The 11,678-nt window shown below is 27.9% G+C and overlaps 1 protein-coding gene across 1 annotated transcript; it reads right to left on the bottom strand.

Moving 5' to 3' along the window:
* Window positions 1–2,874: 2,874 nt before the first annotated feature.
* Window positions 2,875–8,761, bottom strand: LOC113550495 (chromatin modification-related protein YNG2-like). Its single transcript, XM_026952369.2, has 8 exons — window positions 8,456–8,761; window positions 8,207–8,378; window positions 7,956–8,132; window positions 6,654–6,773; window positions 5,723–5,846; window positions 3,504–3,590; window positions 3,182–3,429; window positions 2,875–3,017 (listed from the first exon to the last, which is right to left on the bottom strand). The coding sequence occupies exons 3-8, from the start codon at window positions 8,001–8,003 to the stop codon at window positions 2,916–2,918; spliced, it is 729 nt and encodes a 242-aa protein (XP_026808170.1). The 5' UTR covers window positions 8,004–8,132; window positions 8,207–8,378; window positions 8,456–8,761; the 3' UTR covers window positions 2,875–2,915.
* Between the last annotated feature and the right edge of the window lie 2,917 nt (window positions 8,762–11,678).

Below are 11,678 nucleotides of genomic sequence, written 5' to 3'. Positions count from 1 at the left end.
ATTTCCTAAAACTAAAATCGTTCTCATACAAATATTATTGAAGTTATATTGTGAAATTCAAAACAAATTACTACCAAATCATACCTTTATACAAATATAATTAATTTATATGTTTAATTATGTAAAACAGGTAGTCAATCTCTATTGATGAATATATAATAATATAATATTTTTTATTATAAATATATAGTATAAATCTTACCACAATTAAAGATAGTAGTATCTTATAGTACTTTATAATACACTAATGACAATATTATGTACTAATAAAATGTTTAACACTATTGGTTAATTCAATATTGAATTTATTTACAGACCACTGTTTGCTTAAGTGCAAATTATATTTTTACGCTAGGTAACTATTATCAACATCTCAAAAAAGTAATTATATCTTAGTATATGATAAATATTAATGCATGTAACATTTTATGTATAATATAGGCCAATTCTTAACCTCTTTTGAATGTCTGAACACTTAATATTTTATAAGATTTTTGTGTAACACAGCTGTAAAATAAAAACAGTATTTATATATGTTTTTAAATTTTATAATATATTAAACAATGCATACATAGCACAAAACAGTTTTACATACATATTAGTCACTAAAAATTATAAAAGTAATGATTACAAATGAAAAAAAATTCAGAGTTTGAGGAACACCACTGATATAAATTATTATGGTTAAGTGTTAAACTGTGTCATTATTAATATTATAATTATATTTAAATTTAAACTATTTATTTTTTTTTTAAATATAAAATTCTGTATATTTTACATTGTATATTTAAAATTAAATTGGAAATATATTTTGTTATATAAAGATTATTATCATAGTTAATATTAATTAATTATTCGTTTTAGAAAAATTGACATGCAAAGTTCTTTGAACAATTATTAATTGGAATATTAAAATTTTACCAATTAGTAATTTAGTTATTTAATATTTGTTGTATTAATCATAAGTTAAACATAAAATCTTATTTAACTATATTTAATACAATTATTAGATAGAAAATAAACTTATTATAACTTTATACAAAAGTACAACTTAACTCAATTTAAATGTATAGTATTTTTATCTACAATAATTTGTTTCTAACAATCATAATTAATATCAAAAATCATCGAATCATTATTCATATTTTATAAAATTAATATTTAATTATAAAATTATAAAATACAAAATAAAAAACTAATATGAAATAAAGATGAACAAACTAATACAATATTGTAAGTAATGAATGGTTAGTTGTATAAGTTAGTAGTAACTTATAAATTACACGTACAGTAAAATGGAATCTATTACCATTAGTTATAAATACTATAGTATTATTAGTATTATAATTATATAATACAATAGTATTTATAATCAATGCTATTACCTAATATAAAATTAGGTATACAAGTAACTAAATCATATCTTTAATAGTGGGCATTAACTAAGTAGTTAAAATGTTTAAATTAAAAAAATAGTTTTTTTAAATTACCTAATTTAAATTCAGAATGTAACCAGTTAATGTATTATTTATCAAACTATTAACTTTTGACTTAGAACAATTACTTCACGTACCTAACTTAGCTTATCTTGAGTGAATTATATTCATTAACAAGCCCACATTTGCAAATTTTAATGTTAACTCCACCATTGACCGTCCTCAGTCCGTATGAAAAAGGAGGAAGGGCACTTTAAAGACATTTTCATTTGTAATCAAAGTATTAAAAATTAATGATGCTTCTCTTGGTTTAATGTAATGTATTGTTATTTTTAATTGTTTTTCAATCTTAATATTATTATCTATATATTGTGTTTTTTTTTTTATTCTGTAGGTTATACCATATTATCATGTCCAATTGCTGAAAAAGTTGTAGGTGACCAATTTTAACAGTGCAGATCTTCAGGGACCAGGGGATGTGTAAATGTGAATTAAAAAGTGACAACAAATACGACCTAGTTCAGACTTCAGACGTAATAGTTAGAGATGAGTTATGGAATTGAATTCATTAATTTTTGGACATTGAAATTAGCTTTATGATAAACATTAGTAAAATTCAATCTTATTAAAATGAACATTAGACATTAGGCATAGGCGTAACAAGACGCCTTAAATTTATATATGTTTCTCAGTATTATTTTACTTACTTTCCTTTTATAGCGCTTTAACGATACAAAATAATCATTAATAGGTTGACCTCCTTCCCACCCCCTGCAATGAAAATGTTTTTTAATTTCTAATTTAAAATTGTAAAATGGTTTTAAAATGTATTATCATTCTATGTTTCTAAAGCTCAGGCCCGGATTTATAGACCAACAGACCCTGGGGTAAATAGTTAAAATGGACCCCATTAACGCCCCGAAAATTTAACAAAATAAATAATCTAAAATACTTTTAAATTTTATAAATATGTAACAAATGAAAAACATTTAAAAACTAAAATTGTAATTATTACACTTATTATAATATTTAAAATGTCCATTAGTTATTTTTATATTTAACAAAAATAATTATTAAATACTTCATACAAATAATTTATACATAATTTTTAATACACATCATTAGGTACTCGTATTTAAAACATTTTTTTCTTGAATTCTTAAAATTCAATCAGCAATATTTTTGTAGTATGTAATACGATTAAGATTTGTTGGTAGTGCTGTTTAAATGTTGTAATATAAATTTCTTTTTATTTATATAATTAATTTTCCTAACATAATATGGATAATATAATTATTAATTTAATTAATAGAAATATGGATTTCATTTTAAATTTTGAATAAATAAATATTAACATTTAAATTGTATTCTCAAATATGTATGTTATTTGATGACAATAATAATATTACAGTACTATAAACGGTATATTATTTTTATATGTATGTATAAAATTAAAAACTTATCCATTTTTAAAATGAGTTATTTTTTCATTTTGTTTGTTTTACATTTCGGACAGAACCATTTTCCTTTGGGCTCGGTAGTTACTTTAACACATCCAAAATGGAACCATTCAATTGGACACTAAAATAAAAATAAGACATAATTAAAAATTAAACAATGTACCAAACAATGTTTTTAATACAAATAGAATGATATCGTCACAAATCACAATATTATATAAATAACTATGTAAATAAAAGTAATAAATGTATTAATAATTAATAAATTAAAATTAAAATGCTTACACATGAGTTATCGCAGGCTATCATTTTACCATAAGAAACTTGTTTGCATAAACAGTATGTTTGTTCATTTGAATCGACAGGCATGTCTAATTCTTCAGGCGAATGTGCAACCCCAGCATTGTCTAATGCACCATTCAGGGGACCAGTCTCTACTTTATCATTGGCTACACTATTGGTAGCATTTGTTGGATGAATAACACCGACTAAAGGTGTTTTGCTAGTTGTTGTAATATTCATTTTTGCAACTTCTGAAAAATGTTGATAATTATTATACAATTTAGATTTACCTCAACAAGACTAAAATTATGTTTTGTCTATAAACCTTTTTGAATTATTTTCTTTTCAGATATTTTGTAAGGAGTTGTTTTTTCTTCCCTTGATGTGCTCGGCTTGTTCCAAATTCCATCGACTAAAGTAAATACACATAATAGATGACCAAACACATTAACACCATAATACAATATGTATTATAGAACAGTGATAGTATTATTATTATTATCAAGATTACAAGAGTATTTATTATTTTATGTTTTTATAATTTTTTGAGTTAATGTTTTTATATTTTATGTTGTGAGAATGTGCACGTATAAGACTAACTCTTTTTATCTTGTTAATGTTGTATTTTGTATGATTATTTTATTAAACGAAAGTTAATTATGAAAGTCAATTAGTATTTCTTACATGAAACAAACTTGTACCTATCTTGTTGGCTTTTTTGTAAGGTTATGCTAAACAAATATGCAATTTCTAAAGTCTAGAATCCACTACATAAAGAAGTCTATCATTTTATATTTAAATCTGTTTTAAGCTAAAGATTAAATAATTTAACATATATTATATATTTAATTATAGTATGGAAATTGTAACTCTGTTAATTTTTGTTATACATTATAATTAATAATTTAAACTTTATTAAAAAGAGCATTATATAATATTGCATAAATTAAATTTATTGTTTTGTATTTATTTCTGTAATTTAATTACTCAAACCAAATTAATTTTAAATTGTGAATCAACTTTTGTCGTATTTCATAATTTATGTTTTTATCGTAAGGCATTACTAAAGCCCATCAAAAATAATTTAATTTACATAATATAATTAATTTTAATCATATATTTTAATATAGTTTGAATAATACTGATTTTTCAGTAAATAATAAGTATAATACAATTAATGTTACCTATTCAATTTAATTTTTATACTTAAAGTCATAATTAAAACTTTTAAGAGGATGTCTCACCCGCATGTGCTGTCTCCGTCTTACATACGTACGACATAGTACATTTTCGTTTACCAGTTTCAATAGTGTGTTTTTAATTTTAATATTAGAGTGAATTCACCTATTATCAAACTTTTAGCAAGAACATTATCTGTTTCCTCTCGTTGGTTTTTTACGACATTTTAATTTTTAGCACACTATTGAAACTGGTGAATGAAAATTTACCATGTTGTATGTGTGTAAGACGGAGGCAACACATGTGGGCGAGACGTCCTCTTAACTGAGAAACAAAAGTGATTTATTTTAAATTTTATATTTAAATCTGTTTAAAGCTATAAACTGGATGTTATTAAAATTTAACATTTTTTATTAATTGGATTGTTTTATTATTATAAATAACTCTCTGTTAATTCTGGTCTGTGGCGGCATGAATTTTTTTCCTATATTAGTATTAAATACTTAAAATAACATTATTAAAATGATATTATACCTATATAAAATTTAATTTTAATATGAAGATTTTACTGTCATATTTAATATTTAAATGAATCATCCTATTATGTAATTTAAATGTGAGAATATTATCCAGTTTACCATAGAAGCATTTTTTAATATTATAATTTCAAAACATGTTATAAGAATTTTAAATTTCACAAAAACTTAAAAATTATTTATCATACAATTTGATAATAGGTAAATTTACCCTCATAAAACAGAAAAACACACTTAGGTATAATATCATCTTGATAATAGAACAAATATGTTTATACCTTGAGTTTTTCAAAGCCTTAGTGTTAAAATATTTAAATTTTTTTGAAATTAATATTTAAAATTTAAATGTAAGAATAATTATATTTCAAGGATTAAAAATATGTAAATATTTATGTATTGAACACTATAAGGGAGATTTTGATTTCCAACATGTGAAAGATGTCCAAGCTCAATATAGCCAAATTTGTACAATATGTGGAACACCTTTTAAAATCGGATTAAAAATATTATTTTAATAATCACAATAATTATATTAGCATTTACATATTTTAGTGAATTATTTAAAATAATAAAACAAATTAAAAAATTTTGTTAATTATACCAATATTTTATTATTAAGCTAGAGAAATATGAAAATAACATTAAGAATACAAATAAATTTGTTTACTAATAAAGTTTTACAGTAAACATTTTAAACTCATTAAATTTATCTGTTTAATGTAGTTAATTCTTAATATTGTTCTAGTTAATTATAAATTTGTATTATTTTTTAACATTTTTATATTATGTAAAATAATAAGTGGTTAATAATAGTTAAAATAAAAACTACCACCAGCCCGGTGTTGGAAGACTTCAATAATATCACCGTCCTCAAGTTCTAAAGAAAATGGAGTATCTTCGCCAGAAAATGATTGTCCGTCAAATTGGAATCTTAATGTTGCAATATCTAAAGCCTAAAATATTACAATTTTTAACAAATTTAATTATAAATGTTAACCTAACACATAGAATTAGTTAATACTAGCTGAATCGATGAATAAAATATCTATAATAACATTTAAATATAATTTAAATTATATAGATTTTTTGTATACCATACAAATGTTTATTGTCTTCATTCCATAAATATGTCTTATGAAAAATGTACATTGAGCAATTCACATAAACATTATTTTGTTTTAATACAAGTTAATTGACTCATCATTTAACCTAACTTTGATATATTATTTTTAAAGCAAGTTACAAGTGTGCACAATATAATAATAAATTTAAAAATGATTAAAATTGCATCAATTTTAAATTATATAAAAAAAGAATTTCATTCAAACTTCAGAAAGATAATATTGTTACCTTCAATAATATATCACTCAACACTAATTTTCAAACTAGACCCTATTCAACTAAAAATTAAGCCACTCTTGTGAATTTAGACAGTACCGTCTGATACTCCAAAAGCTATGTATTCTATCATTGGTTAACAATATTTTGGCAACAGTTATTGATTATTGGTGTCAGTGCAATTAACAGACATATGGACAATTATAAATTTCAGTAGAAGCTATCATATCAAGTAGTAGAAATATGCTGATTTAAGTAAAAAAAAAAACTTAATGCCAATTGCTAAATGTGACTTTGTCAATAATTTGTTAGTTGTTAAAATGTTATATCATTCTAAACAATAAAAATACAAGTGTGGTGTTTTGTTACTGTTACTTTTGGTTACAATTGCAAAAAATTACTTCTTAATAGTGTATACTTACAGCTCCTTCACAATAAGCTTTCATGAGCTTTTTCATAGGAGTATGTATCTTCATCCTGAATTGGACAAAATAATTATTTTGTCCATGAACTTTAAGATTAATGGTAGGTTCAGGGGCAATCTAAAATATAAGATGTTTTTTAATGATTGTTGTTAAAAAAATAACAAAATGATTATTTGTAATTAATTTTCAAATCTTATAAAATTAAATAAATTAATAATTCAATAACAAGCTATTGTTATCGTATCAAAACACTTTTTACACACAATCCAAAATTAATTTTTAATAACCACAGGATTATGAACTTATAAAATCTGATGAAAGTCAGAAGTCAGTCGACCTGTTGCCCTAAATATAATCAATATTAACAATAATAAATGTCAACAGGTCAGGTTCTAGGTAAATAATTAAACTTATGAATGATACATTTATTAATGATACCACCACTTCTAGAACAACAAACGACCTTCAATATGATAAAATGCCATGGTTGACAAATACACACTATGCAATACTGTTGAATTTAAGAAAACTTGATTGTTTAATGAGACGTGTATTTAGCAAATGAGCGTGTGTGGGAATGAAATAAAACGTTAACAAATTTGTGTTCAGTAGAACACATTTTTTATGTTATCTTTAATATTAGAGTTATTTACTTTATTATCAAAGTTAAAGGTAAGAATATTATCTAGAAAAATGAACATATGCCTTTATTTATATTATTATTTGAAAGTCGTATTTATTACTTACTTTAAAATGATAATATCAATAAAAGCATTTTATAAAAATTCATTTTCTAGATAATATTCTTACCTTTAAATTTGATACTATACTACGTAGGTACCACTAGAGAATGCATACGGTGGCCATACTAATCAATCTCAATCCAAAACCAGTCGTTCGCTATCGGAACTAGTTGGTTATATTGCTGTATGCATTCTTACGGAACGACAGGGCACGACAGAGTATAAGTAATTTTACTCTAATATAAAAACTAACATCACAAAATGTGTTTTGCTGAACGCAAATTTGTTATGATACATGTTAGTAAGACAGAGATAACACACGCGGGTATGGCGTCCTCTTTAAATATTAGACAGATATTAAGAAAAAATACGCGCGGGCACGACGTTGAATTGAGCAGCAGGTGTCAACACGTACAGTGCGCACAAAAAAACGTCGAAACGGGAGGGGGGGCAACAGACGCGATTGACCGTGGAATTTTTCATGAACCAACGCTATTACAGAACGCCGACTTGTGATTTTATTTTGCGTGCGTTACGCTAATTTGTAAATACTTACTCCTTTGTTTACGGCCATTTCTGATTCGTAATTTCGTGTTCTGTACATCAACTACACCGTCAACAATAATGAACAGTGTCGTTTATGATAAATTAAATAGGTATGCCAGCAACTCGTGATACGCATGAGCGGTGGAGTGGTGGTGGAGTCACCGGCGGCGGCTATGGCGACGGCGGACTATTGATAAACGGAGGAATGTTACATCACATTTATTCATCCGGGGTAGGTAGACATGTAAGACGGTTGGTTACCATGTTTTAGGTGGCACAACCGCTCACCGTAGTGGGCGGCGGCTGGTCTTCCGCCCAATTCTCTTTTACCAAGACAAATCCGACTATCCGCACGAGCGACTTGCGATCGACCGCCATTTTGTCATATTTATCACACCGACTAAAACCTCGTAGTCCCGTCATCGCACCCCATCTGCAATTGTTGTTGTATTTATAAAATTGTTATATCCTCGCGTCATCCTTGTTATTTTGTTAAGTCAATAAACGTACCTATACATATATTCTCCATATTACACTGTAACCTTACTGTCGTCTCCTTCATCCATAGAGCTAGAACGTGGAAGTGATCGTTGTAGGTAAATACGACATCAGCAATCATTTGACCTTCATGCAGCACGACCGAACCATTAGTAGCAACGTTGAAAATAACGAGATGGATATTGAGAGAGGATGTTGGAGCCTATCATGAGTTCATGTATTACTATCAATTTTGAGGGTATATGGTGTAAATATTTTTTGAGCAAGCACCTTTATTATTCTAATTACACTACGATTTTATTTGAAGTTTGAACATAATAGTACCCCATGTCAGAGAAAGAACATTCTTAAAGATATTTTCTCTCCCACAAAAATAACACAAGTTCGTACAGTATTAATATAGCCATAGTCTATCCATATAACTATTATTTATTTCTACGAATACGAAATGCTCTTAGAGTTGCAGTGTTTACCTCAAACATTAAAAGTTATAACCTTCCAACTATACCCAGGGGAGGATTTACACATAGGTAACATAGGCACATGCCTAAGGCGCAATATCTTTCAAAGGAGCCGCAATTGTTCTGTGTATTTCTACTTTTATTTACATAACTAGCGGCCCGTGAAACTCGCTTCGTTTGAAATTCGGTGAAAGTGAATACCCTAGAAAAAAAACACGACTTGGGAGAAATTCTAATAATCACAAATTTAGTTTGGTGATTAAATAGGTGATAACACTGATAACGATGTTGACAAAGTTGTTGTTACTACTAATTAGGTAGCTCGATACTTAGGTCTTGTTTTGAATGAGGAAAAGTTGGATAAAAGTGTCTAGATGTCTGTCATCAACCACTAATCAATGTAAATCGATTCCTGACGTCGTACACGGACGCTGATTTGTTCGCAAAATATTTTAAGTCGAATTGTGTTTTAGAATGTTTATACATTATCACTTATCAGTAACAATAGTGTAAATTTTAATACGCAACTAACCTACCGGGTAGGCAATCCGGTTGCGTCAGATCGCGGACAATGTGGGCATATAGGTGAAATTGCATATGTATTAAATATACAATATTACCAAAAATCGTGACACTCTAGTATTATTAAAAATAATTAGTAACTTAATTTATTAATTTACAGAAATAAAAACTTTATAGACGAAAGTAAATTTAAACGCGTATTTATTGGATCATATACAATAATGGTTTTAAATTATTTTGAAATAAAACTATATCGTGAAAAAATCGAAAAAAAAATACGAAAATCTGGGCGGCCGTGTAATCAATTGCGCCACCACTATATCTGCCGAAGCGGGTTCGAACCTGCCTGCCTAACTATGGGGAACTATGCCTAACACTTATCGGCTATGGTTTTAGTTGCGAACTACAGCCGAATCTCGAGCAATTAGGCCGTTTTGGAGCCGCTAAGAATTCCGCGTTAAACGTCGTTTTACACAGACGAATCGTATAATTCGCAAATAACAAAACACAAATAATCTCTTTTCACGTGTTTTAACAAATATTCGTCTACAACAATAATTATTTATAATAAAAATTTCACGAACAACGCGTACGCACACACGATAACATTTAAGACATCATTTAGGTATATCGTTCATTACCATACATAAACGTACACGCGTCGCAATAACAGTTTACCGTACGGATACACGTAGATTTGTTTTCTTTGATCGGGTAAAACTAGAAAACGATTTAAATAAATCCAACGGCAAAACGCATCGCGCGAGTTCCCAAAACGACTCTCCGTCGAACGTTGGTTTTACACACGCGTCAACCGCAGACCGCACACGTCGTGCACCCACGAAGCCACCGCGACAACGGAGCCGACTAAAAACGCCGGTAAAGACGAAATCGGCGGGGGCTCGGAGACGGAGATTTTGAAAAAAAAAGCCGATTTACGCGACAGACGAAGCGCGCGAAACAATAGGGTTTTCGATTGGTCGTACAAAGCGCATACTTAATGTCAAATATTGAACTACGCTTCAGAACGCTTCTAGCGGATCACGATATTTACATTTTATATAATAAAATATAGTAGTGATTTAATTCCTTGGATTGAAAAATGGCAAGTCCGTCCTGACTACACTGAATTTGTATTATCATGCCATTACTATGAAAATCAGTCACTACCAATAACCATAATTCATAGTAGTTTTTATGTTCCTTCGATAAAATAATTAGATTTAGAAGCCATTATCACGATTCCCTCAGAAGAAAGCTAAGTAATTGTCACTACAAACTTGGCAAACCCAGGGCCCTGTGCTCTAGTTGAAAATCTTGGGTGGACGTATCCAGTAGGAAGATGGTATAGCGAATGAAGCGTATCCGTCGCCCTACTCACTAAAAGTGTGTAGCAATAACCTCCAATTTGACTAGGAAGGATCGGTCTAGACTCCCCGTCTTGGGGTTAACTGAAGGGCCAACGAACCTACCTTGCAAAAATCATTGTTCACGAACCAAACAGCAATAAGCCTCGGACATATAGAATTAATGGAAAAACGAACGGACACAAGAAACCAGATTTATGTTTTAGAACACGAAATGTGCGGATAATGTTCCAACTAATAACAGCTCTAAATGTAGTAAGGAAATTTGCGAAATACAAATTCAGGATAGTAGCGCTACAGGAAATCAGATAGAATGACGAAGGAACCATAAACATAAATTATATCACTATTCTATTCTAATTCTATCACTAATTTTTTGAAACAATGTAGATTGAACAGTGAATAATTGACGAGATGAACACTGGCTTTACAGTTTACAAGAAGAGGATGACTTGAAAATAATATATATCCCAGATAAACCAATTTTCGTAGCTGACACACTAACAATTTATCTAGGATAACGGTCAATAGATAAGAAAATAAATTATATCTAAACAAAGTTTAAATCAAAAGTATAACAAACAGTTTCGGAATGACATAAGAAATTTAAAATTTTTACAAAATAATAAAAAAACGAATAGCAAAATTAAAATTATAAAACTACCATGCCTCCGGAGATAAAAAATGATAAAATATTTAAAAAAGATAAAAATTAAAGGATAGTGGCAAATAACAATACCAGATTAAATAGCGAGAGGACTAGTGTAGAGAACGCACACCAAATGCGGACACTCAGGAAGGTAAAACGCATTTCCCCTGTTATAATAGGTATACATATTTCGTAATATGGCTAAAATAATAATGGATGTAATAAAAAGTGTGACA

The sequence above is a fragment of the Rhopalosiphum maidis genome, chromosome 1 (assembly GCF_003676215.2).
Source record: "Rhopalosiphum maidis isolate BTI-1 chromosome 1, ASM367621v3, whole genome shotgun sequence".
NCBI lineage: Eukaryota > Metazoa > Arthropoda > Insecta > Hemiptera > Aphididae > Rhopalosiphum > Rhopalosiphum maidis.
This window is presented reverse-complemented; position numbering and strand designations above follow the sequence as displayed.